The 26,377-nt window shown below is 59.0% G+C and overlaps 1 protein-coding gene across 6 annotated transcripts in view; it reads right to left on the bottom strand.

The window, feature by feature from the left end:
• Positions 1 to 26,377, bottom strand: part of SPTB (spectrin beta, erythrocytic) — a 108,403-nt gene that overhangs the window by 43,329 nt on the left and 38,697 nt on the right. For all 6 annotated transcript variants that reach the window (XM_039537231.1, XM_039537230.1, XM_039537235.1 and 3 more), the window contains 14 exons: positions 25,731 to 25,822; positions 25,115 to 25,195; positions 24,609 to 24,724; positions 23,581 to 23,693; positions 20,898 to 21,085; positions 19,911 to 20,028; positions 18,682 to 18,840; positions 16,516 to 16,818; positions 12,062 to 12,212; positions 10,486 to 11,356; positions 9,807 to 9,944; positions 4,047 to 4,803; positions 2,223 to 2,425; positions 1,963 to 2,053 (listed from right to left, as the gene is read on the bottom strand). In XM_039537231.1, the coding sequence (XP_039393165.1) occupies positions 1,963 to 2,053; positions 2,223 to 2,425; positions 4,047 to 4,803; positions 9,807 to 9,944; positions 10,486 to 11,356; positions 12,062 to 12,212; positions 16,516 to 16,818; positions 18,682 to 18,840; positions 19,911 to 20,028; positions 20,898 to 21,085; positions 23,581 to 23,693; positions 24,609 to 24,724; positions 25,115 to 25,195; positions 25,731 to 25,822 (3,381 nt within the window). The remainder of the gene's footprint in view (positions 1 to 1,962; positions 2,054 to 2,222; positions 2,426 to 4,046; positions 4,804 to 9,806; positions 9,945 to 10,485; positions 11,357 to 12,061; positions 12,213 to 16,515; positions 16,819 to 18,681; positions 18,841 to 19,910; positions 20,029 to 20,897; positions 21,086 to 23,580; positions 23,694 to 24,608; positions 24,725 to 25,114; positions 25,196 to 25,730; positions 25,823 to 26,377) is intronic.

The raw sequence follows: 26,377 nt of genomic DNA, 5'->3' as shown, positions 1-26,377 counted from the left end.
TTCTCTGCACCTTGAGGTCTTTAAACCACGATTTGAGGACTTCAATAACTCAGACATATGTCAGGGGTTTGTTACAGGAGTGGGTGGGTGAGATTCTGTGGCCTGCGTTGTGCAGGAGGTCAGACTAGATGATCATAATGGTCCTTTCTGACCTTAAAGCCTATGAGCTCCAGCCCTGTCCCTGCTCTCTGGGAGAACACCACAGACAGACAAAAGGGGAGTCTTATTTCAATTTTAAAAAGTTCTAGCCTTCCCATTGGCTCTTTGGCCCGGTGCCCACTCACTTCCTTTTACCTATGCACAGCAGTGAGACTTTTAACCCTTTACAGGTAAAGCAAGTAGAGAACAGCTACAAAGAGGAATTTTATCGCTAACTGGCTGGCCGGGTGCCATAAAAGAGAGTTACCCCCCGCCCGTCATTTATCACAGCTACTCATCTTGCCAGGTCTGCATTAGGAGTTAATATGCAGCAGATGGCAGATAGAAAACGATCCTCCACACACTTGCTATGAAGCAGATCAATTAGCAGCACACTTCCGAACCCCTGAAGGCGACCGTACTCGAAGGCAGAAGCTGTTCTGGGATGTCTCTGACGCAGCTCTGTAGCATTACCACTGAAAATGCAGCTAATAGGGCCAAATCTGTCAAGTGTATGATTGAAGATGAGGAAGAAGAAGAAAAAAGATGAACTTGATGATGAGCGTGAAAAAGAGGGGGACAATAGTGAGGACTTTTGTGGAAGAAAGACACCGGGAGATGCTATTATGGTTGTGAAAGAAACTTGAAAATGTGATCCAAGTGTGATTGATGCAATGACATCTGCCTGTGTTTGCAGAGAGCCTGAGCCCATTGCTCTGTGGGGGGAGACCTGCCCCAGGTGCGACCAATGCAGCAACGCTGCTTGAGTCTGCCGTGAGCCTGAGACAGGATCAGAGAAACAAGCTACGTCTTGTCAGGAATAATTCTAAAGCCCTAAGATCCTCGTGTAAACTGCTTAGAAGGAAATGGCCAGCCCCCTCTTCCTTACCCGGACCTGCCTTTCTTGTGGCTAATAAGAATCAGAGGGGCAAAAGGCCGCCAGGACTGAAACGAGAAGATTAGAGTTAGAATTCCCACCTCCAGGAATTTGTTTGGAAACAATGGAAATGGCAGTAGATCCCCCTGGTTCAAATGAAATCTATGGACGCCTGCTCCACTGAAGGGAGAGTCCATCCCTGCTCATCCATGGTGCAAACCTACCCCGATGAGCAGCCAAAGCAATGTTCTGAACAGAGCTGTGCAGAGGACGGAAAGGGGTCCTGGAGGCTCCCGTCAGCACCACTGACCGGGCCGTTAACTGTCTGGCTGGCGGTGCCACGCGGGGGGCTGGCAGGCTTCCTGCTAGCCTCCCTCCGCACGGCTCCCTCTCCAGCTCTAATTCTGACCGCCGCGCCCAGGGGAAGCAGGGAGTGTCATGGAACAGGAGAACATCTCTCCTGGCCAGCAGTAACGGCGCATCCAGCCATAGGCGCCAACTTTTCCCGGCGCCGGTGGGTGCTCACGCCCCACCCGCCTGCAGCCCCGCCCCAACTCCACCCCTCCCTGCCCCTGCCCCACCCCCATTCCAACCCCTTCCCCAAAGTCCCGGCCCCAACTCTGCCCCCTCCCTGCCCCTATTGGACCCATCCCCAAATCCCCGCCCCAGCCCCGCCTCTTTTCCGAGCGCGCCGCGTTCCCCCTCCTCTACCCTCTCTCCCAGCCCTTGCCGCCGCAAAACAGCTGTTTCGCGGCGGGAAGCGCTGGGAGCTAGGGGGAGAAGCGGCGTGCTCAGGAGAGGAGGCAGAGTGGAGCAGAGGAAGAGGTGAGCTAGGGCTAGGGGGCGGGGAGCTGCCGGTAGGAGCAGAGCACGCACCAATTTTTCCCCGTGGGTACTCCAGCCCCGGAGCGCCCATGGAGTCAGTGCCTATGCATCCAGCAGCCTACCTCCTGGCAGTTTTGCAAGAAGCTTTGCAGGTCGTGATTGTCCTTCAGCAGAACCAGCACTTCCTTCGCTTTAGCCACATTCGTCCTGGACCTGGAAAGGAGAGAGGCTGATAATTGCTGCAGCAGCTTCTCTCGTTTGACACCCGCTATCAGCCCATCACCACCGGGGAGAGAGCTATCTGCCAGCGGTGGGATTGGACAGCGTAGCTAGCGGCTGGTTCCCAGGGGCCCCCTCGTTGATAGGATGCGGTTCAATTTACCTCTCTTGTATGACCTGGGCCTTTTCATTAATTTTGTCGGCGTAAATATTCCCGTCTGCCACCAGCTTCTCGCCGCTTTCCACTGGCCCTGTTATCTTCTCCTTGTTGGCCTCCATGGTGGCCAGGAAATCCTCGTATTTCCGCAGGGCAGCTTCCGACGCGTCCAAGGTGTTCGGGGGCTCCATGTGAGCCAGGGTGTACTCCTGGAACGGAGGGTGGGGCGGGGTGGGGGGGAGAGATGTGATTTAGCAGGGTCTGTAGCACCCGCCCTTCCCCCCTCCCCACACTGCTCCAGCCACATCTGGGACATGCTGTGTTCCAGGAAGGCCGCTGCATTGACAAGACTAAGACTAACATGCTTTGAACGCAGGGTGCTGGGCCTAGCCATCTCCAGCACAGTCCTTGCTCTAGCGTCTGGGTTGGGTATCCATGGTGCCCCTGAGCCACGTGTAACTCTCCAGGGCACGGCACAGGGCTTTTGGCACTGGCCTGATGTATGCAAATGGACCAGTAGCATGAGAGCATCCGCCACTGACCTTTCCTGCCAGGCAAAAGGGGGCTGGGGAAGGAGGCAAGAGGCCAAAATCAGCTCTGGTGGTGCAGGCCCAGGGAGTTACCCCAAGGACGGATTCACCGTGTGCCTGAATCACAGCGCAATGCTTACCGGTGTGCTGGGATCTCTGCAGGGGAGGTGATCAGAACGGGCCATGAAATCAAGGGGTCTCTGCTATTGCATCAGTACAGAAGGGTATTGCCTTGGGTCACAGGGGATGCAGCATTCGATCTCGGGTCTTTATCTGTGCCCCCGGCGCCGCTGTGCCTTGGCACCTCCCAGTCGTTACCGTGTATATCCTCAAGCCCCCTCTGTGCCCTAGGGCAGTTATCTCCATTGGACAGATGGGAATGGGGCCCAGATTGTTAAAGGTACCGAGGTGCTGCTGCACTGAATTTAGACTCCTAAGTGCCTAATTCCCCTTTGAAGATTACAGGCTCCTAAATCAGCTTGGCACAATACCTTTAAAGATCGAGGCCCAAGGGAGGTTCCCCAGGCCACATGGGGAGCCTGGGAGAGAACAAAGAATTGAAACCAGGTCTCCCGAACTGAAACCAGGTCTCCTAGCCACTGGGCCATCTCACCTCCCCAGGGCTCACTTGTCTCGGAATCCCCCTGATTAGCCAAACCAAGTTATCGAGCTCCTCCATGCAGGGTGTGACTGACTGGGCTGGGCTGTGCAGATCTAACAGGCCCTTCAAACTCTGCCAACCAGCTGACGCACAGAACATTGCTCCCTTGGGGCTCTGTATCCCGGACAGACCCCGGGCGCCGGCCGGCCGGATCAAACCTGGGACCTCTGGAGTTTAATGCATGAGGCGCTACCGCCTGAGCTAAAAGCCACGTGGCACTTAGGTAAGGCTGTAGCAGGCTCATCAATCTCTGGGTGGGCTTGGTGCCGCTAGAGGGGGACAGGGCACCACGCCCAGCAGGGCTGGGTTACATCAGCAGAGGGGAAGTCAGGTTCGATCTTCACAGATCAGGTCTATTAAATATGAGGGAACAATTATAAACACTGTCTCGCTTGGTAGCCTAGTGCAAGGAAGGCCGAGTGGAAATTCAGAAGCAGCAGGGCCTAGTGGCTAGGGACTCGGGCGACCTGGCTTCCACTCCCGGCTCCACTATCTGCCCTTGGGCAAGTCCCATCCCCCTTCTGTGCCTCATTTTCCCCTTCTGTCTCTTCAGTGAGCCTGCGGGGCAGCGGGCTCCCAGAGCACTGGGACGGTGATGCACATCAGCATCGTAACAGACAGATGCAGCCGCTTCCCTACCTGATTGCTCAGGATGACTTCGGCTTGTTTGCCGTCCTTGAGGAACTCCTGGAAGCCCAGGCACTGGGCGAGGAGCTTCCCCCGGCTGCCCCACATCTTGCACAGGTCGCTCCAGCCCATCTCCACGCCCTGCAGCCGTTGCTGCAGCTGCAGGTACTCCGGGTCCGTCTGCCCGCGCGTCACCCCTTCCCCCGTCTCCTTAACGTTGCGGTAGTCGCCCTCGTGCTGGTCGATGTCCTCCTTGATGGCGGCGTGCTCCTGTCGGAACTGCTCCGCCTCGGCCAGGGAGCTGGGCACCTCTTCCGAAGCCACGGCCTGCTGTGCCTTGAACAGCCAGGCCTGGAAGTCATCCAGGTCCTGCAGGAACTTCTGCAGCTTGCTGGCCTCCCCGAGCGAGGCCTCCTGACTCTGCAGCGTCCTCTGCAGCTCCTGCCAGAGGCCGTTGATGGTGGTCAGCTGGCTGTAGATGTCGGAGGCCAGGTCAGGGAGCTCCTCGGCCAGCCGGTGCGCCTCCTCCTGCAGCACCCCCAGCCGGGTCTGGATGGCGGCCAAGTCGCGCTCGATGCCGTACAGCTTCCTCTGGATGGCGATCACGCCCGCCAGGTCCCTGCTCATCTCCTGGGTGGACTGGATCACTTTGGTTTTGTCCAGGATCCATTTGCGGGTCTCCTCGCAGTCCACGCAGTAATTGTGCAGGCTCAGCGCCAAGTCCACCGCTTTCCGCCGCTGCCCCACCTTCTCCTGGAAGACGTCCCACCTGCAGAGGACACGGCAGAAGCCCCATGGAGCTGTCTTAGAGCCCCTGGTTCACGAGCGAGCCCTGCCCTGTGTGAGAGAGCCAAGGAGGAGAGACTGGGAGAGAAAGGGCTTCAGACACTCTTCGGCCAGAGCAGTCAGTGTCTGCAAACCCAGACTCTGTAGGAACTCAATTCGTGCCGGCAGTCTTGGCAAGGATGGCACCATCCCCAGAGACTCCCCAACCCTACTCTGCTGGGCCAGGGCTGTCCCCAAAGTGGGGCAGTGCTGGCTGGGAAGAAAACATAGCCAGGGATTGCAGGGGTACCACCCACAGGCTGCTATGCAGCCAGGCCGCCCACACTCCCGATCTGAAAGGGCAATGCCAGACCCTAACAGAGAGTCTGGCAGCCCCCCACCCCATCCCAGCTGGCCACGCCTCTGAGGCCGTCCTGCCCTTCCTCTGAGGCTGTGAGGGTCCTGAGCTGGGGGAGTGGAGGGGAAGGACAGGGTTGAAATGGAGAACCCTGAAAAGGGCCGATTTGCAGAGTGGGAGAGTTCAGCCCTGAGTGAAATCACTTCAGTTCCTTCTCAGGTTGGGCTCTCAAAAATGGAGGCATCAAAATCCGGATGGTTGGTTGCCTGCTAACAGCCAGGACAATGGAGGTGGGGCTCGCTGAGATACAGGGGCTTGTGGCAGCCATGACACACTGTCCTGCCCCAGATCAGCTCTGGGTTATTACACATGGCCTCCTTCATCTGCATCAGTCGCCGGGCTCGGTCCCGCGCAAAGCACACGGCTCATATCGAGAGGAAGGTGGCCACTCACACGGTCCTGGAATGCGAGATGTTTTGGGACTTGTGGGAATGGCGTGAGCCCACCCCTGCCGGCGTGATGGTGCATGCGAGGTCACACCGCATGGGGATGCCATTTTTAAGAGCCAGAGGGGGCAGAATGGCATTCCCCCACCCAATACCGGACAAAGCCACGTCCGGTTTTGTCCCAGTTCAAAAAGAGGCCCGTTCGGTTTAACGCTGGATGAGTTGCCTCTAATCGAAACATGCGCCAGCACTGGGCTGGGCCTGGTGGGCAAAGCCCCCTGGAGGACCAGGCATTTGCACCGCAGCAGCTCTGCCGTTGCTCAGGCCTGGTTCTGACCTCACTGATTTGTGTGGATCAGAGTTTGTGAGCACACAGGAAAATGCCACACGTCCGAGCTCATGCAGCTGTTGTAAACGCTGGCGTTGAGCGACACAGAACGGAATTCTGTATTTAATCTAGCGGAGGAAGGGAGAAAAACCAGAGGCTGGAAGTTAAAGCCAGACAGATTCTAATTAGAAATGATGTTCACCAGGGAGGGTGGTGACGCATGGGAACAAATTCCCAAGGGAAGGGGTGGATTCTCCATCGCCAATGTTTTCAGATCAGACTGGAGGCCTTTTAGGAAGACAGGTTAGCCAAACACCAGTGACCAGCGTCAATACAGGGGCAATGGGATGAAATTCTCCAGCCTATGCTGAGCACTAGGTCAGAGCTGGCAATCAGATGGTCACTTCCGGCTCTGAACTCTATGTGTCCAGGCCCTGTTTGACCGGGCGGTGTGCTGGGAATCGCGGCCCTTGGGCAGTAAGAATTCTGCAAGCGCAGGTCAAGCTGGGGACAGCTTTCAGAAGCTGCATCCCATTTTTAGAGGTGACTAGGTCCCACTGACTTCAACGAGATTGAAGCTGCTAAGTCACTTCTGCAAATGGAGTTTTGAAATTGTTCCCTGACCCCTCTCTTGCCTGGGGCTGGCTGTGTCCGGAGCTGGAAACGTTTGGATTCTCAAGAAGAGAGATTATTATTTAGAATCAGAAACTGGTGATGTCACTTGAAAGCAGCCTCTGAGCAGTGTCCCTCTCTGGTGCTGGGCAATGAGAGCATCAAATAAATATAAAATTTACACATGAATATGGTCACACTGGGTCAGACCAATGGTCCGTCTAGCCCAGTGTCCTGTCTTCCAACAGAGGCCAGTGTCAGGTGCCCCAGAGGGAATGAACAGAACAGGGAATCATCAAGTGATCCATCCCGTCGCTCATTCCCAATTTCTGGCAAAGAGAGGCTAGTGACACCATCCCTGCCCATCCAGGCTAATAGCCACTGATGGACCTATCCTCCATGAACTTATCTAGTTCTTTTTTGAACCCTGTTGTAGTCTTGGCCTCCACAACATCCCCTGGCAAAGAGTTCCATAGGTTGACCCTGCATTGTGTGAAGAAATACTTCCTTTTGTTTGTTTTAAACCTGCTGCCTATTCATTTCATTGGGTGACCCCCAGTTCTTGCGTTATGAGAAGAAGTAAATAACACTTCCTTATTCACTTTCTCCAAACCAGTCTCCCCCCTTAGTCGTCTCTTTTCCAAGCTGAAAAATCCCAAATTTATTAATCTCTCCTCAGACAGAAGCCGTTCCATGCCCCTAATCATTTTTGTTGCCCTTTTCTGAACCTTTTCCAATTCCAATATATCTTTTTTCAGATGGGGCGACCACATCTGCACAGAGTGTGACGTTACACCCCATATTCTTCATAGAAATACTGTTATGATATGAATATGGCATAACTAAGGTATGTTTTATGCAAGATGGGTCATGTGAGGTATCATTGAAAAGATTATGATTTTCTGAATGTGTTTATCCAAGCTGTATGCATATATCATTTCTGTATCCAAAGTTAGGAATACTGTGTATGTAACCATTACAACTGTGTGGGTATGATTGGGAAACGCCCATCAGACAGTAAGCAATCAGCCTTACTGGGTCATTAACAAAAGACAATGAGTCTCCAAAGATGTGGATCCCCCATCTTCCCAGGAGTTCCTTCCTGTGAGCCTTGCAAATAACCCTTGTCTCATGGTTGCCCTGACACTGCAAAGTCATGTGATAATGTCACCTGTTACAAAATACCACCTGGGACACTGCTGGTACTTTTCCACTGGAAACAAAGGCTTCCCGCCTTCCGTAAATTCTATTTATGGCTGGGAGGGAAGCCCTTCAGGACTCTCCTCCATTGCCTGCCCAGGAAGGAAGACTGCTAAAAACACCTGAAGGGAAAGGCAGGGGTGAGTCCAGGCTGTGAACATTGGTCTAGCTCAGGGGTGGCCAACCTGTGGCTCCGGAGCCGCATGCGGCTCTTCAGAAGTTAATATGCGGCTCCTTGTATAGGCACCGACTCCGGGGCTGGAGCTACAGGCACCAACTTTCCAATATGCCAGGGGGTGCTCACTGCTCAACCCCTGGCTCTGCCACAGGCCCTGCCCCCACTCCACCCCTTCCCGCCCCCTCCCCTGAGCCTGCCGTGCCCTCGCTCCTCTCCCCCAGAGCCTCCTGCATGCCATGAAACAGCTGATCAGGAGGTGTGGGGAGGGAGGGGAAGGCACTGATTGGAGGGGCTGCCACTGGTGGGAGGCGCTGGGAGCGGGGTAGGGGAGAGATGATGGGGGCTGCTGACGTATTACTGTGGCTCTTTGGCAATGTACATTGGTAAATTCTGGCTCCTCCTCAGGCTCAGGTTGGCCACCCCAGTCTAGCCTGCAAAGAGATATAACTGGAACTCTGAGCTGCAGAAACTCTACCAACCTGCCTAAACCACATTTAGGGTGAGAAATTACCATGTGTAACCTGTTTCTTTAGTGCATTAAGCTTACTTGCTCAGTAATCTGCTTTGTTCTGTTTGCTGTCCCTTATAATCACTTAACATTTACCTTTTGTAGTTAATAAACTTATTTCTTATTGATAACATAACCCAGTCTGTGCAATTCATATCGGGGGGTGGGGGTAAGCTTTACATATCTCTTTCCACATTGAGGGAGAGGGCGATTTTTATGAGCTTGTGCTGTGCAGACTTATCTATACGGTGCAAGACAATATTATTTTGGGTTTACGCCCCAGAGCGTGTGTGCACGTGAGTGGGTTATGAGTTCAGTCCTTGAGGGGGCCATTTAGGGATTTGGGGATTTAGTTGGGGATTGGTCCTGCTCTGAGCAGGGGGGTTGGACTAGATGATCTCCTGAGGTCCCTTCCAACCCTGATAGTCTATAAATTCAGAGTGCTGGGTAAATCCCCGAGCTGATTCTTGCCACACAGAGCTGGTCTCAGTATCTCTGTGTCCATCCGCAGCTGCGTGTATCCCTACCTCGGTGTGCGTGTGCTGAAAAAGGCTTGAGGGCCTGGCACAGCTAGGACAGGGTGAGGAAACCCAGGCTGGTGGAACGGGCGGAACAAGTGGGACCCCAGCACATCAGGTGGCATCCCAGATGGGGGGGGTCCAACCCGTCACACACGGTATGCAAGATGTGGGCCCACCATGGATTTATATGGGGTTATATAGCAAGTGATCCATCCACTGTTATCCAATCCCAGTGACTGGCAGTCAGAGGCTAGGGACACTCAGAGCATAAGGTAGCATCCCTGCCCATCCTGGCTAACAGCCATCGATGGATCTATCCTCCATGAACTGATCTAGTTCTTTTTTTAACCCTGTTATAGTCTTGGCCTTCACAACATACCCTGGTAATGAGGTTGCCTGTCTGCTGTGTGAAGAAATTCTTCCTTTTGTTTGTTTTACATCTGCTACATGTTAATTTCATTTGGTGACCCCTAGTTCTTGTGTTACGTGAAGGGGTATATAACACTTCCTTATTCACTCTTCCCACACCAGTCATGATTTTATAGACCTCCCTGAGTTGTCTCTTTAACAAAAGTCCCAGTCTTTTTAATCTCTCCTCCTCTGGAAGCTGTTCCATACCCTTAATCATTTTTTATGCCCGTCTCTGTACCTTTTCCGATTCTAATATATCTTATCTAGCAAAGTGAACACAGCCAGCATCAGGATGGGGGATGCCCACTGTGGTTTTAGCAGGAGCACACGCTGAATATGCAGCTCCTGGGGACAGGATCGCTGTGAAGCATCCAGTCAGCCGTGTCCCCAACAGGCAGGCCTGGGACACAGCTAGTGTGGCTAGCACAGAGGGGTGGGGCGGTACCTGGTGATCAGACGCTCCTGGCACTGCCTGATGCGGCTGCTGCGCGGGTGCCCGCTCTCGATGAGGCTGGCGGCTGCGCGGTTGACGCCGTCAGTCTGGGAGGCTGGCGTGCTCATCTCCTGCTCCAGGATGTCAAACCTGCAATCACACAGGCAGCAATTCGCAGGACAGCACCGGGACTGCCCAACGCCGCAGCAGCTGTGCCTCAGGTCCCCTCCCTGGCTGAGCTGGGCACAGGCCCAGGGCACAAGGCTTTCCCCGCCGCCTTCCCTCTGGTGCCAGCGTGCACGCTGGGCAAAGTGCCCCGAGCCCTGCGCCAGCACCGACGGATGGAGCAGCAGCGCTAACGCTGACACCGACACGCGATGCTTGTGAGCAGAGCTGGGGTGGGCTAGGAATGGGGCTGGGGCCGTAGCACGCAGAGCAAGGCTCCGTGCCCGCTGTTGAGCACAGAAAGAAGGGAGCCAAGGGGGCTAGGAGCCACATAGCCCCTTCCAAACCCTGGGCACTGCCGGAAGGGGCAAAGCCTGACACGCTGGAACAAGGAGAGGCTGCCCCGGAAGTGGATCACCTGTGCTTCAGAGTCCCAGGTCCTACATGTATCTAGCTAGGTGAGGGTCGGGGTTAGGGTCAGGGGGAGGGGGTACCTGGCTGTCCCTGATGGTGGTAGCCCAGGTACCTGTGCTGCACTACGTCCAAGTCCTCCAGCGTGTCTGGGATCTCCATCTGCTCCAGCCACTTCTCCTTCTCACTCATCCAGAGCTCGCAGGCGTCCGTCTCACTGAAGATCGTGTAGAGGTCCAGAGCATCCTGCAGCTTCTGCCTGCGCAGCTCAGCCAGGGACACCACCTCGGCGTACAGGGCCTGGATGGCCTGCAGCCGGTTCTGGAACTCCGGGGCGCCCCGCAGCTCGGCCGGGAAGCTCTGGGCCTGCTGGCTCAGGCCGTCCATCACTCTCTTGTTGTCCGCCACCTCGTCCAGTAGGTCTCGGTGCTTTCTGACCAAGGCCTGCGTGGAGGACTCATCGTGGCCCACCTCGTCGCTGGACACCAGGCGATGGGCGTCCTGCAGCCAGGCCTTCAGGTCGTCCGCGTCCACCTGGAACTGGAAGAAGCTCTCGGCGTCCTGCAGGTTCTTCTTGCGGAATGAGGCCAGCTCCTGGAGCTGAGCCCACAGCGCCTTCACCTTCTCCATCCTGCCTCGGATCTTGGAGGAGCCAAAGTGCTTCTGGGCCACCATGTCTTCCCCATCCTGGACAGTTTGATGCAGGCGGGCGCCTAGGCCCCGCAGCTCGTCCTCAAAGGCCTTGTGCTTCCGCTGCAGGATGCGGAGGCTGGTCAGGTCTTTCCCATAATCCAAGGAGGAATAGATCTGCTCCTTCTCCTTGATCCAGCTCTCCGCCTCGTCCAGCTCCCAGAAGAACTTCCACAGGCGCTTGGACTGCTCCAGGCGAGCCTTCCTCTCGGCGGCCATCGCCAGCAGCTCCTGGTGGCACAGCTCCAGGTGGCTGACGCGGTTGCGGATGACCTTGGGGTCGCACGGCCGATAGCCTGCGCGGGGGAAGGGACAGAATGGAGGCAGCTTTAAAGCATGAAATTTCATCACCGAGAAGTCCTCTTCTCTAGATCTGAATAACCATCCCGTCCCTCACACCACCAGGGTGGGGCAGAGCTCTCGAGTTAAGGCACAAATGGCCACCCCTCCCCACCGATTGTCATCCCCATGTCACAGCTGGGGCCCAGAGAGACTAAAGCTGTGTCTACATAGCCGCAGGGAGGGGTCATTCCCAGCTCTGGGGGCTGACAGCTGCCCCCCGCAGGGCCAGTGCGCCGACGGAGCTGGGGATCCCACCTCCCAGCTACAGTGTAGACGCACCCTAAGTGCCTTGCCGATGTCATGCAGCCAGCGGTAAAGCCAGGATCTGAACCCAGTCTCCCTAGTTCCAGGCCCTCTCCCACTCACAGAGCTCCCTCTGGCCAGGCGAGTTTTCAATGCACTGGCCTGCCCTGGGGAAGTAAGAACACAGTCGGCTTTCGGCCCTGGGACCTGCACCTCCTCACCGGAGGGGCGTAGACAAAAGCCGAGGCACCCAGGGAAGGGCAGAACAAGCCGAGGGCTGGCATGGGGCAGGGTTGAGGAGAAGTGAGAGTGATGACGGGCCAGCAGCGGGGTCCCTTTGATGGTCTCTCTCCCAGCCTCGTCCCCCGCAGCCGGCCCCGCCGGCACGAGACGCGTCGCTCGCCGCTTCCACCTACCGTCGCCGTTGGCAAAGGCAAGGGCCGCCGCGCTCACGGCGCGCACCTTCTCCGCCTGGCGGGCCATGTCAGCTTCCAGCAGCTTGTGCTTCTGCAGCAGGTCCTCCGCTTCCAGCAGGTGCTTGCCGAACTCGGGCGACAAGAGACGTGCCTACGCAGAGCAGGGCGAGAGGGCAGGGCTAATGGTTTACCCTGGTTTTGACGCCACGAAAGAGAAGCTACGTTTGCTTTCCCCGGCCCTCGTCTGCTGTGCCCACGCCACGGGGCCTGCTTGGCTGGTGTGTTTCCCAGACCCCCGCTCTAGAGTCTTGGGCTCTGCTCCCTGTTCTTCCACTGACTTGCTGTGTACCCTTGGGCACTGAAGCCCCGTGTGCCTCAGTTTCCCCCAAGGGGAGGGATAATAGTCCTGCCCCATCTGAACCAAAAAAACCCCAACCCTGCAGAGGAAGACAACAGCACCGACCACGAACGCGTTGCGGGAGGCCTGGCACAGAAAGGCAGGCTCCGTGTTACGCTGCTATCGCAGGGGTGGGCAGGGGGACTGTTCCACACAATCTTACAAGTTCAGCTCTCCGCATGCAAGCGGCGCACGCTGAAGAAACGCGGCATTGGTGTTCATTTAGGATGCGCGATCTCTGGCTGGGGAGCTCCTGCAAACAGCAGGAGGGTTTACTCTCTGCTTTGACCTCGCTACCCAGAGGCAGTTCTTGGGGCAAGGGCTGCTCCCTGGGACTCAGGCATGGGGTGTGTGGGCTGAGCCCCCGGATGGTGGGGGGCTGGCCTGCATGCTGTTTGTGACCACCGGTTTGTCCAGGAGTCTCCAGGACTCGGGCTCGATCTCCTGGTGGCTACTGAAGCCAAAACGGGAGCTTTTAGGCCGCTAAAAGTCTGGTGCTGCGGCGGGGCTAAGGCAGGCTCGTGTCTGGAGCAGCTCCTAGGCGGAGGTGCAGCAAAGGGGGTCTCTGTGCGCTGCCCCTGCCCCAAGCGCCGACTCCGCAGCTCCCATTGGCTGGAAACGGAGAACCACGGCCAATGGGAGCTGCAGGAGCGGTGCCTGCAAATGGGCAGTGTGCAGAGCCGCCAGCCCCCTGAGCCCAGGAGCTGCTGCCGCACGTGCTGCTGCTTTCAGGAGCCACCTGAGGTAAGTGCCACCCAGCCAGAGCCTGCACCCTGAGCCCCATGTCCCAACCCCCTCCCGCACCCAAACTCCCTCCCGGAGCCTGCACCCTGAGCCCCATGTCCCAGCCCCCTCCCGCACCCAAACTCCCTCCTGGAGCCTGCACCCCGAGCCCCGTGCCCCAGCCCCCTCCCGCATCCAAACTCCCTCCCAGAGCCTGCACCCCGAGCCCCATGCCCCAACCCCCTCCCGCATCCAAACTCCCTCCCAGAGCCTGCACCCCGAGCCCCATGCCCCAACCCCCTCCCACATCCAAACTCCCTCCCAGAGCCTGCACCCCGAGCCCCATGCCCCAACCCCTCCCGCACCCAAACTCCCTCCCAGAGCCTGCACCCCGAGCCCCATGCCCCAACCCCTCCCGCACCCAAACTCCCTCCCAGAGCCTGCACCCCGAGCCCCATGCCCCAACCCCTCCCGCACCCAAACTCCCTCCCAGAGCCTGCACCCCCCGCCCCAAGCCCCAACCCCTCCCGCACCCAAACTCCCTCCCGAGCCTGCACCCCGAGCCCCATGCCCCAGCTCCCTCCCGCACCCAAACTCCCTCCCGGAGCCTGCACCCCGAGTCCCGTGCCCCAACCCCCTCCCGCACCCAAACTCCTCCCGGAGCCTGCACCCCGAGCCCCATGCCCCAACCCACTCCCGCACCCAAACTCCCTCCCCGAGCCTGCACCCCGAGCCCCATGCCCCAACCCCCTCCCGCACCCAAACTCCCTCCCAGAGCCTGCACCCCGAGCCCCCTCCTGCACCCAAACACCTTCCCAGAGCCTGCACCCAGAGCCCCATGCCCCAACCCCTCCCGCACCCAAACTCCCTCCCAGAGCCTGCACCCCGAGCCCCATGTCCCAGCCCCTCCCGCACCCAAACTCCCTCCCAGAGCCGGCACCCGAGCCCCCTGCCCCAGCTCCCTCCCGCACCCAAACTCCCGCCCAGAGCCGGCACCCTGAGCCCCGTGCCCCAGCTCCCTCCCGCACCCAAACTCCCTCCTGGAGCCTGCACCCTGAGCCCCATGCCCCAACCCCCTCCCCCCGCACCCAAACTCCCTCCTGGAGCCTGCACCCCGAGCCCCATGCCCCAACCCCTCCTGCACCCAAACTCCCTCCCGGAGCCTGCACCCCGAGTCCCATGTCCCAACCCCTCCCGCAACCAAACTCCCTCCCGGAGCCTGCACCCCGAGCCCCGTGCCCCAGCCCCTCCGGAGCCGGCACCCCCAGCCCCCTGCCCCCACCCCACTCCAAAACCCCTCCAGAGCCGAGCCCCATGCCCCAACCCCTCCCGCACCCAACCTCCCTCCACGAGCCTGCCCCCAGAGCCCCGTGCCCCAACCCCCTCCCGCACCCAAAAACCCACCCGGAGCCGGCACCCCTAGCCCCATGCCCCAACCCCCTCCCGCACCCAAACTCCCTCCCGGAGCCTGCACCCCGAGCCCCGTGCCCCAACCCCCTCCTGCACCCAAACTCCTCCCGAGGCTGCACCCCGAGCCCCATGCCCCAGCTCCCTCCCGCACCCAAACTCCCTCCTGGAGCCTGCACCCCGAGCCCCGTGCCCCAGCCCCCTCCCGCACCCAAACTCCCTCCCGGGGCACTAAAACCCCCCAGATTCCACATCAGTGATTTCTCCTCCATTAGGAAGCCAACCTGCCTGGCCCCCACAGCTGCTGCCACTTGGCAGAGGAACAACGATATTAGGGGCTAACAGATGGGACTAAAAGATGCATGACAGAAGCCTGCCCCGTGGGCATAGGCCCTGACTTTTATTTTTCCCTGGGGGGGCCCTGCTCTACCCTGAGGCCCCGCCCCCATTCTGCCCCTTCCCCTGAGGCCCTGCCCTCGCTCTGCCTCCTCCTGCCCCCATTCTGCCCCTTGCCCAAGGCTCCCGCCCACCCACCACTTGCTGCTCTCCACCCTCCTGCAAGTCTCTCCCCCAGCCGCCAAACAACTGACCGGCATGGTGCCACCCAACAGCTGGTCCCTGGGGCCCTGCTGAACAGCTGTGGCTGGTGGGTGCTGAGCACCCACTATGTTTTTTGGAGCACCCATGGAGTTGGCACCTATGCCTGTGGGCAGCAGGCCCCAGAGAGGGCCACGGGCAGTGTTCCCTCTAATTTTTTACGTCCATGTGCAGAATGAATTTTGTTCTGTGCACCAATATGGAGGTGATGGGTGGTGGGGATGGGGCCGAAGGGTTCAGAGTGTGGGAGGGGGCTCAGGGCTGGGGCAGAGGGTTGGGGTGCGGGGGGGATGAGGGCTCTGGCTGGGCGTGCAGGCTCTGAGGTAGGACTGGGGATGAGGGGTTTGGGGTTCAGGAGGGGGTGAGGGCTCTGTCTCGGGGTGCGGGCTCTGTGGTAGGACTGGGGATGAGGGGTTTGGGGTTCAGGAGGGTGAGGGGATGAGGGCTCTGGCTGGGGTGCGGGCTCTGGGGTTAGGCTGGGGATGAGGGGTTTGGGGTTCAGGAGGGGGTGAGGTGAGGGCTCTGTCTGGGGGTGCGGGCTCTGGGGTTGGGCCAGGGATGAGGGGTTTGGGGTTGGGGGGGGGGGGAGGGCTCTGTCTGGGGGTGCGGGCTCTGGGGTTGGGCCAGGGATTAGGGGTTTGGGGTTCAGGAGGGGGTGAGGGCTCTGTCTAGGGGTGCGGGCTCTGTGGTAGGACTGGGGATGAGGGGTTTGGGGTTCAGGAGGGGGTGAGGGGATGAGGGCTCTGTCTAGGGGTGCGGGCTCTGAGGTAGGACTGGGGATGAGGGGTTTGGGGTTCAGGAGGGGGTGAGGGCTCTGTCTAGGGGTGCGGGCTCTGAGGTAGGACTGGGGATGAGGGGTTTGGGGTTCAGGAGGGGGTGAGGGGATGAGGGCTCTGGCTGGGGGTGCGGGCTCTGAGGTAGGACTGGGGATGAGGGGTTTGGGGTTCAGGAGGGGGTGAGGGCTCTGTCTGGGGGTGCGGGCTCTGAGGTAGGACTGGGGATGAGGGGTTTGGGGTTCAGGAGGGGGTGAGGGCTCTTTCTGGGGGTGCGGGCTCTGGGGTTGGGCCGGGGATGAGGGGCTTGGGGTGCAGGCTACCCCAGGGATGCGGTGGGGAGAGAGGACTCCCCCGCAGCCCTCTCTAGCCGCAGCAGCTTGGGGCCGGGTGAGAGGCACCTCTCCCCAGCAGTGGCAGCTCCACCTTTCCACCTCTCCTGTGTGGCCCTTGATAGCCGGCCTGGCTGCGCAGCTTACAGGGAACTTAGGCCACGGGCCCCATGGGTAGCAGGCTCCACTCCCACCCTTGGCGTTGCTCAGCCCCTCCAGCCTCACCTTCATCTCGTCCATCCAGTTGATGCCTTGAAGCATGTCCTGGAAGAGCTGCTGCAGCGTCAGATTCATCTCGAGCCGCTGGCGCCGGGCGTGGAGCAGCTCCAGCAGGTAGTCCCACAGCCGCAGGATGTTGTCCTTCCGGGCCTTGATGCGCTTGATGTCATGGTAGTTCTCCGCCTCCAGCTCCCGGGCCACCTCCTCGATGGCCTGCACCCGCTCCTTGTAGGCTGCCGTGTCCGTCTCAATGGCCTCATGCTTCTTCTTGGCAGCCTCCACCGCCGGCAGGTCGCAGCCAAAATTATCCTGTCCAGAGACAGCCCTGGTCAGATGCAGCCCCCCCTGCAGCCGTGCCACAGAGAGCAGGGCGGGGGCTTCCCAACGCCATTAACGGGAACGGAGTCTCCAAACCCCACTGGTCGGGAGCCCAGCTGCCTGCACCTCTGTCCAGCAGGAGCACGAACAGGCACCAGACGCGCCACCATGCCCCATCCTTGCCCTTACATATCCGTGTGCAGTGCAGAGAGCAAGGGGGCCGTGCTGCAAGGGGGAGCGGGGTCTGGGTGGAACCCACCAGGGAGGATGTGTCACCTGCACAGCTGGGCAGATAATGGACTTCTCATTTTGATTTGGACTGTTTTTAAACATTTTTTTTTGCTTTTAAATAAAAATTAAAGAAAATATGAAGACCAAAGGTCATTTAGAACCAGAAAACCAAAAGGTTTCAATTGTTCCAGATTTTTTTTTTAAATGCGTTGATCATCTGGTAAAACCGTCATGCCGCGGCGAAACATTTCTGCCTCGCCGAATCTCCATTTTTCTCCCAAAAGGGCTTTGTGCAAAATAATTGCCTGGCTCTAGTGCCAGGTCCCTCCCTGGGCTGGATCCACCGAGGACATGAGCTGTTCCAGCCCAGTGACAGAGCATTAGCTCACACTGTAGCTGCGCTGGCGGTTCGCTTCGGAGGACCCTGGGTCAGTCCCGGCTGGGACACACGCATGGACATGAGCAGCGGCAGCTGGAGCCAGCCCTTAGTGCAGCCGGGTGCTGCTCGCAGGACAAAGGGTGGAGGAAGGGTCGTGAGGAGAAGTACGGTAAAGCGACGCTCTGCTTGGAAGAGCAGCTCTGCACAGATGGCCTCAGGAGCTCTGTGCTCACTGCCACGTAGCTGCTGTGGGTCACAATGTACCCCGGCCCCCCGCAGGGTGCTGCAAATCGGCAAATCCCCACTGCCTTCAGGGTGCAGCAGCCGCAGGTCTGGCCTGCTGTGTAGGGTTGCCAACTGTCTCATGGCACAAACCCAAACACCGTTGTCCTGCCCCTTCCCCAAGGCCCCATCCATGCCCCTTCTCCGAGGCTCCGGCCCCGCTCGCCCCAGCCCCCTGCATCCCTCCCTCCCTCCCTCTCCCCCACCCTCACTCACTTTCACCAGGCTGGGGCGGGGGTTGAGGTGTGGGCTCTGGGCTGGGGCTGAGGGGTTCGGAGTGTAGGAGGTGGCTCCAGGTTGAGCCTGGGGCAGGGGGTTGGGGTTCAGGAGGGGGTGCGGGCTCTGAGAGGGAATTTGGGTGTCGGAGGAGTCAGGCTCTGTGAGGGAATTTGGTGTGGGAGGGGGCTCCAGACGGAGCCTGGGGTTTGGGTGCAGGAGGGGGTGCGGGTCAGGCTCTGGGAGGTAGTTTGCGTGAGGGGTGCGGGCTCTGAGCTGGGGCAGGGGGTTGGGGTGTGGGAGGAGGTGGGGGGGGCACTTACCTTGAGCGGCTCCCGAAAACGACCGGCACATCTCTCTGGCAGCAACTCCTAGGTGAAGGGGCCAGGGGTCCCTGTGTGCCACCCCTACCCGCAGGCACCACCCGCACAGCTCCCATTGGCCGCAATTCCCAGCCAATGGGAGCTGTGGAGTCGGTGCTCAGGGCGGGGGCAGTGCGCAGAGAGCCCCTCCCCCTTAGGCTGCAGGGTCGGTGCCGGCTGCTTCTGGGAGCGGCACATGGCCAGGGCAGGCAGGGAGCCTGCCTTAGTCCCACTGTGCTGCCGGACTGTTAGGGCCCCAAATCTCCCAGTGTGGCTGCAGTAGCCTCTGGGAGATAGGGCCTGATTCTGGGAGACTCCCGGTGAAACTGGGAGGGTTGGCAACCCTACTGCTCTGTCTCCCCGCCGGCAGCCCACACCCCGTACCTGGGCCAGCAGGCGCTGGTTTTCACTCAGCCACGTCTCCCGCATGGCCGCCTTGCGGTCGAAGCGCCTGGCCAGCTGCTCCAGCTTCTCCTGCCGAATGAGCTCGTTTCTCAGGGCCAGCTCCCGCTCGTGCTCCGCCTTCTCCAGCCATTCCCAGGCCTGCTCAGAGGCATCACAGGCAAGAGTGAGGCTCCACCGGGCATGCGAAACCAGCTGGCAGGCCCAGAAAGGGCTAAGAACGGTCCCTACAGATGGCCCATTGCAGCACCAGCCAGAAAGTGTTCTGCTCCCCCGCTGGCTGCCTCCCGCAATGGCCTTTGGCCCCACGGACATCCTGCTCAGGGCTGGCTCCAGGCACCAGCGCAGCAAGCTGGTGCTTGGGGCGGCCCATGGAAGGGGGAGGCACGTCCGGGTCTTTGGTGGTGATTCAGCGGCAGGTCCCTCTCGGAGGGAAGGACCGGCCGCTGAATTGCCGCCGAAGAATGAAGCGGCGCGGTAGAGCAGCCGCTGAAGTGCCGCCGATCGCGGCTTTTTTTTTTTTTTTTCTCTTCGCTGCTTGGGGTGGCAAAAAAGCTGGAGCCGGCCCTGGTCCTGCTGCTTCAGCAAAATGCCAGCAGGCCCCAGGGGGTGAGAACTTCCCTCCCTTGTAGCCGCACTGAAATCTATGTTGGATCTCTCTGTACTTACATGGGAAAGGATCGCTGAGCCCTAAGGAAATCCAGGGAAGCACACGCCTAATGTTAAGCGTGCCTTCAAGTCCCCCTGGCTCCCATGTGAGCTCGCAGCGCCCGTCCTGAGCAGGGGTCTAAGTGCTCTGCTGCACCCAACGCCAGCTGGCCCTTCCCCCCTGGGGTGTATGGCGACAGCTGGGGTCAATGGGCGAGCTGCAAAACGGACATCCAAAGCTCTGTACAGCCAAAGAGTTCAGCCAGCAGGTGAGGCCAATGTGGGGGGAGGCCCCCCCACCCATTCTGGACGGCGTCTCAGGGCCTGTCTACGTGCACTTGGATCTAGCCTGCTCGGGTGCAGACAGCAGTGAAGCCGCAGCAGCATGGGCTGTGGAACCGCACCTGGGCTAACCTATGCTGCTGCTGCCGCTCCGTTGCTATTTGCTAGATCAAAGCTGGCTGGGGGACGTCACCCTGAGCTGCAATCACCCCATCCCTTAAGTGACCATGGCCCCCCCTCTCGCTCCCCCAGTGCAGGTGGGAAGCAGGAGTTCCAGGTACCCGGTTGATGTCGGACACGAGTCTCCCTTCGTGAGGGGTGTACGCTTTCTGGTTGTTAGCTCGCATCCGGGACTGGATGGTGAAGAGCAGAACCTCGAGATTCCCCTTCTCCTGGAACCTGCGCAGCAAAAGGGAGAGATTACGGACAATGGACGGACCAAGCCAGCCTCATCGCCAAGGGACAGCACGTTCCAAACTCGTGCCTGTGGCAACTCAGTCCCTGTGGCACTACAGCATCTGGTGTCAGTAACAGGCGGGCTGCTCAGGGCTCAGGGCTGGGAAAGCCAGAAGGCAGAACATCCGGGTGATTATGAGCTGAACGTACCCGTGTTTCCACGGGGCATAGCTAACATACCGCTGTGCGAGGCATTGGTAGGGCCTCCTCTGGAATAGGGTGAGCAGTTCTGGTCACCCAGGCTCAAGAAAGATGGATGCAAACTGGGCCAGGTGCAGGGAAGAAGTTGTAATGCCTGGAGCATGGACCCAAGCCCAGCGGGCCCCACAGCATAGGGGCTGCAGGAGACGTCACTAGGGGGTGAGTGCCAGGCAAGACCCAAACCCCAACCCTCTCGGGGGGCCGGATCTGACCAAAACCACCCCACAGCCTCCAACCCCAGACTATTTACTGGGTCATGACAGGCCATAAACAGTTACAAACGGCTCCCGAGCCCATAAAGCTTGAGAACCACTGCTTTGGACTTCGTTTCAGTCAAGAATCATTATTAAGAGAGGCAGTGTAGTCTAGTGGGCAGGGCACTGGCATGGGAGTCAAGTAGAGCTGGGTCTGATTCCCAGCTCTGTCACCAATCTGTGTCGCAACCTTGGGTGAGTCATGGCCACCCCGTGCCTCAGTTTCCCCACCTGGACCATGTTGATAAGGCTACCTCCTTCGTACAGCTCATTGAGCAGGATGGATGAAAAGCGCCTTAAGGAGAGTGGTGACGGCAAGTACAGCAGAGCTGGCTTCCTAACCCAGGAGCTGCTTACTTGGGGGGCTTTTCCACGGTGCGGTAGGTGCTGAAACACTGCAGCTGCTGCTGCACCCCCGTCAGGGAGTTGGCAAACTTGCGGCTGTTGAGAACGGTGATGGTTTGCTCGATCCAGGTCAGCAGGTCAGAGGCCAGCCCTCCGTACCGCTCAATCATCCTCTCCGTCTCCATCAAGTGGTCCATCACCTTCGACAAGCAGAGGAGAACAATGAACACTGCCAACTGCTGCCACTGGCAGTGTCTGTGCTCCTGCATGGCAGGGTCCCCCTCTGGGTGCATGTGCCCAGGGAGGTACCCAAGGGACCATGCTGGGCTGGGGCTGGGCCTCCCACATCCCAGGCCAGAGCCCTGACCTCTGTAGCATGACCAGGTGTCCGGTTTTCAACTGGAACACGCGGTCGAAAAGGAGTTTTGGCGGCTCCGGTCAGCACTGCTGACTGGGCCGTTGACTGTCTGCAGCTCCCGGTAAACAGCCGGCATGTCCCCGCTCCATCTCCTACATGTAGGGGCAGCCATAGGCTCCACACACTGCCCCCACTCCAAGCACCGCCTCCACAGCCCCCATTGGCTGGGAACCGCGGCCAATGGGAGCTGCAGGGGTGGCGCCTGCGGACGGGGCAGCGCGTAGAGCTGCCTGGCTGTGCCTCCACATAGGAGTTGGAGAGGGGACATGCCGCTGCTTCCAGGAGCTGTTTGAGGTAAACGCTGCCCGGAGCCTGCACCCCTGACCTGCTCCCAGCCTCAACCTCCTGCCCCAGTCCCAGCCCTGATCCCTCTCTCATCCTCCAAACCCCTCAATCCCAGCCCACAGCACCCTCCTGTACCCCAAACACCTCATCCCCAGACCCATCCCAGAGCCCGCAGCCGGAGCCCTCACTCCCCACCCCCCTGTGCCCCAACCCCCTGCCCCAGCCCTGATCCTCCTCCTGCCCTCTGAACCACTCAGTCCCAGCTCAGAGCACCCTCCTGCACCCCAAACCTCTCATCCCCAGCCCCACACCAGAACCCGCACCCCAAGCTGGAGCCCTCACACACCCTCGCACCTCAACCCCCTGCCCCAGCCCTAATCCTCTTCCCGCCCTCTGAACCACTCAGTCCCTGCCCAGTGCACCCTCCTGTATCCCAAATCCCTCTTCCCCAGCCCCACCCCAGAGCCCGCATCCCCCAGCCAGAGCCCTCACACACACCCCCCACACCCCAACCCCCTGCCTTAGCCCCGACCCCCCTCCCATACTCCAAACCCCTTGGCTCCAACCCCCAGCTCAGACACCCCCTCCTGCACCCCAAACCCCTCATCCCTGGACCCACCCAGGAGCCTGCACCCCCAGCCAGAGCCCTCACCCTCTCCCGCACTCCAGCCCCCCAAACCAGCCTGGTGAGAGTGGAGACAGCGAGGGGTGGAACGAGCGGGGGCAGGGCCTCAGGAAAGGGGCAGAACATGGGCGGGGCCTCAGAGGAGGGGCGGGGCAAGAGTGTTCGGTTTTGTGCAAGTAGAAAGTTGGCAACCCTAGACCACGGGGCCATGCTGGGGTGGGCTAGGGCTGCCCCCCCCACACACACATCCCAGGCCAGAGGCCTGACCATCAAGCCAGGCTTAGCTGGGCTACGGCTGCCTCTCGCTCGCGCCCTTTCGTTTTCTCGTGGCCCTTGTCCCGAGAAGGGGCTACTTCTTGTGCTGCTGCTGCAGAATAAAAACAAACCCCGAAACCTGGGCATTTTTCACGAAAGGGAATTGGTGTTTCCTGGCCAGGCCCTGTCCTAACCCCTTGGTTTCCAAAGCTGGGAGAAGGGACTGAGTTAGGGGCCTTGAGGCTCAGAGACGAGGGGGATGGAAAGTGCTGTTGGCGGGGGGTGGCTGGGCCTTAAAGAGGTTTCACAGATTCTTCTGGTTTCACAGATTCATAGGCCTTAAAGGTCAGCAGGGCCCATCCAGGCTGAGCTTCTGCAGACCAGGCTGGAGAGCCTCCTCCCTCAGCCAGCCCAGGACTCAGGGTTGAGCCAGAGCGGGGCTTTCAGAGAGACAATCCAGCCTGGATTTACAGATGCCACGTGATGGAGAACCCAGTACCCGGTCCCGTCCCTGGTTAACTCCCCTCCCTGTTAAGAATTTGCACTTTCTTTCTCGCCTGGATTTATCTAAATTCCCCGCCCTGCCACGGACTTGCTTTCTGCCTTTGCCCGCTAGCGTGAGGAGCCTCTGCTGGCTTATCCAAAAGGAGATTAAGAGGCAGCTGATTCGTGCCCTGTAAGTACCGATTTGTGCAACCCGGAGAAGACACAAGAGCTCGTGTGTACCACCCTTTGGCATACACTGCTTTGTATCAACGTCTTGGGCTAGACCTTCGGCTGGCGTGCATCCACTGACTCCAAAGGAGCCAGTTCACACCAGCTGGGGACCCGGCCCTTTGAATTAAGGACTACACCAAAGAACGGACCGTGACGTGTCTCTGATCTAAATCAGAGCAGGCCCAGGAGATCCCTGCGGAGGAGGTGCTGTGATACAGCTCTCCAGGGCTATGTTTTGGTAGGGTCTGCTTGGTTTCCATGGCTTGTGCATATTTTATATGCGTCCTGTGAACTTGCAGAATGGCTTTCGGCTCAGGGAAGCCGGAAAAGAAGAAATGGAAGCTCATGGAGAAGGCCCAACGCGCCGAGTCAGGAGCCAAGGGCTCCGCGCTCACCTTGCCGACCCGTTTCCCTTCCACCGCCAGAACCTTCATCTTGGAGAAGTAGTGGTAAAACGCCACCACGTAGGTGATGATGGATTTCTCATCAGGGTTCTCCGTGAAGACATCTGCACAGCAGAGAGGGCGAGAAAGCAGTGAAGGATTCTGGGACAAAAGTGCTGGCTTGAAATCGTGAGCAGTAGCCTTGTGATGCACCGATACCGAGGCCTAACACTAAACTGCCATCCCCAGTCATGTGTGCCGGAGCATCCCATTTACATGCTGGGATGGCAGACGCAGAGCGAGTTAAAACAACCCTTAGAACATTCCATGGCACAGCGTCTGAAAGGGGCCCATTTTCAAAAGCAAAACCTCCCTCGAAAACACCGCTGTGAGGTCTCCTTTCCCTGCAACCCAGGATCATGGTAAACCTGAAATTCCTGCCACTGTTCTGATAAAAGATTTCACCAGAAGTGATCCTTTCTGGGAAGCCCATTGACTGCGTCTTGGGTTTACACTTGTCCTAAAAAGGTCAAGCGGGAAACTTACAGCGAACCGGCAGGCTGCAGCTTTTAAAAGAAGCACTCATGCGCCCTGTGCAGAACATCCCATACAAAGATTACAAACGAATAATGGCATCTGGCTGTTGTCTAGCACGTGTCCTCTGTAGATCCCAAAGCACCTTTCAAAGGCGGGCAGGAGCATCATCCCCATTTTTTTACAAATGGGAAAACTGAGGCACAGCAGGGCCATGACTTGCCCAGGTCACCCACCAGAGCCAGGAATAGAACCCAAAGACCCAGTCCAGTGCTCTACCCACTAGGAAACACTTCCTCCCTAACGTCATAGGAACTTGCAGACGGGAGAGGGTGCACTTTGCACACACCACGAAGGCATCGTTTCATTTTTAAGGTGGCCTTTAATATTTTGCGCTAAGTTGAGCCATGCAGCTCCGACCCTGTGCGAGGGCAGGGTGAGACAGAGCCGAGTGCACTGCAGTAACCTCAGGGGGGTGGGGTACATGTGAGCCAGGGGGCCCTTACCTTCCGGGTCGAGGAGCTGGGTGATGCCCAGCTGCCGCTCTGCCACGCTGAAGGCATGCTCCAAGTTGTGCCGGGCGTTCGAATGCTCCAGGTTCTTAAAGTCGATCAAGTCAGGCCTGAGAATGCAGAGGAACTTTAAGATCTGTACTAGGCAAGCAGAATGAGATGACGTGTGACAAGGCACTTTCCAAGCTGACAACCTGGCTGCTCTCTGGGTCCTTCTCCAGCCCCCAGCACTGCAGTATCCGGGCACCTCACAGTCCCTAACGCAGGGCAGGGCTATTATCCCCCGTGGGCAGAAGGGAAACTGAGGCACGGCACCTCAGTGGCTTGCTCGAGGTCACCCAGAAAATCTGGGGCAAAGCAGGGAACTGAATCCAGGTCTCTCAATTCTCAGTGCAGTGCACAAACCACTGGGCCATCCTAGCCCCGGAGCCCACCCTAATGACGGGGCAAGGGGTTGGTAAGGGGAGAGCAGCTAGCTAGGGTGGTGATGGGGCTCTTACCTGTGCTTGTGGATCAGGGCGTTGAAGGCCAGGCCGTCCTTCCAGCTGGAGGTGAAGTTGGTCACGTTAACGTGGGGATAGCTGCACGACAAAGAGGAAACACGGCATCACCCTCCGGCCCAAGCACTGCGCTGGGCGTGGCTCCTAGGAAGGCAGGTCTAGATGGGTGTTTGGCCTGCCCCCCTGTGCTGTATGGACGCACCGGCTGTGGGAGGCAGGGGCCAGAGCACTGTCTCAGATACGGGCATGGGAATGCAGAGGAACCTACCAAAAGCAAAGGGGAGCCGGGAGCTTGAATCCCAGAGGAAGCCACTTGGGAGATCCCAGCCTTACCATGTTTTTCAGCACTAGACACAGACACCATGTACTTCTTACACTGCCAGGAACTTCTTGGAAGGCCAGACACGCCTAGCAAGCCAGAGGGCCACTAGACTATTTGAGACACGTATAGCCCCCCTCCCCAACTGGTGCCGATGGGATTCGTGTGCCTGTTAGATTGTAGGAACTCCGGACTGGAAAACGCTGGATCCCATAAGCCAGACTCGTGCGGCCGGTCTGCTTCTGTCGGTGCTGGGAGGGGGACAGTGATTAGCTCCTAGCATTAGCTGGATCGTACCCTGCGGTCTTCATCTGACACCAGAGCAGCAGTGCTTCCTTGGCAGAGCGCGTCTCGCGGCCTTCTGGAGTCTGCACGATGATGTCTTCGATCTGAGAGAAGCACAAAAGGCATTGCAGAATGAACCCGAGCCTACTGCCCACGACACAGCAGAGGGGCTTCCCCCCGGGGAGGCGCTGTCCAGCAGCCTTAGGTTCATAGGTGCCCAGCTACTCGGGAGGTCCTGGGATCTGAAATAGCCAGGAAAGGCTGGCAGAGGCAGGAGACTTTTGTGCCCCGGCATCCCGGGGCTGGGAAGCCAGCTCTCCCCTCTGCCCGGCACCCCACCAAGCAGCAGTTTCTGCTGCCCAGCCGCCCGCCCTCCCTGCTCCTCAAGGGCTCTGCCCCGGGAGCAGCCCAGCAAGCGGACGGCAATTCAGCCTGTTCCCCATGAGCGAGCAGGAGGCGGGGCCTTGTGAGGAGGCGGCGGCATGGGAGCGGGGCCTTGGGGAAAGGGGTCGTCAAGTGCAAGGGCGGGGCCTCAGGGGGGCGATACAAGGGTGGGGCCTCAGAGGGACGGAGCGGTATAGGGGCGGAGCCTCAGGGAAGGGGCAACATGAGGGTGGGGCCATGTTTCAGGCACCGGTGGCCCCCCACTTTTAGGAAGC

Source organism: Mauremys reevesii, linkage group 4, assembly GCF_016161935.1.
Source record: "Mauremys reevesii isolate NIE-2019 linkage group 4, ASM1616193v1, whole genome shotgun sequence".
NCBI lineage: Eukaryota > Metazoa > Chordata > Testudines > Geoemydidae > Mauremys > Mauremys reevesii.
Note: the sequence above shows the minus strand (reverse complement) of the source record. Positions and strands in the feature narration are given on the sequence as shown.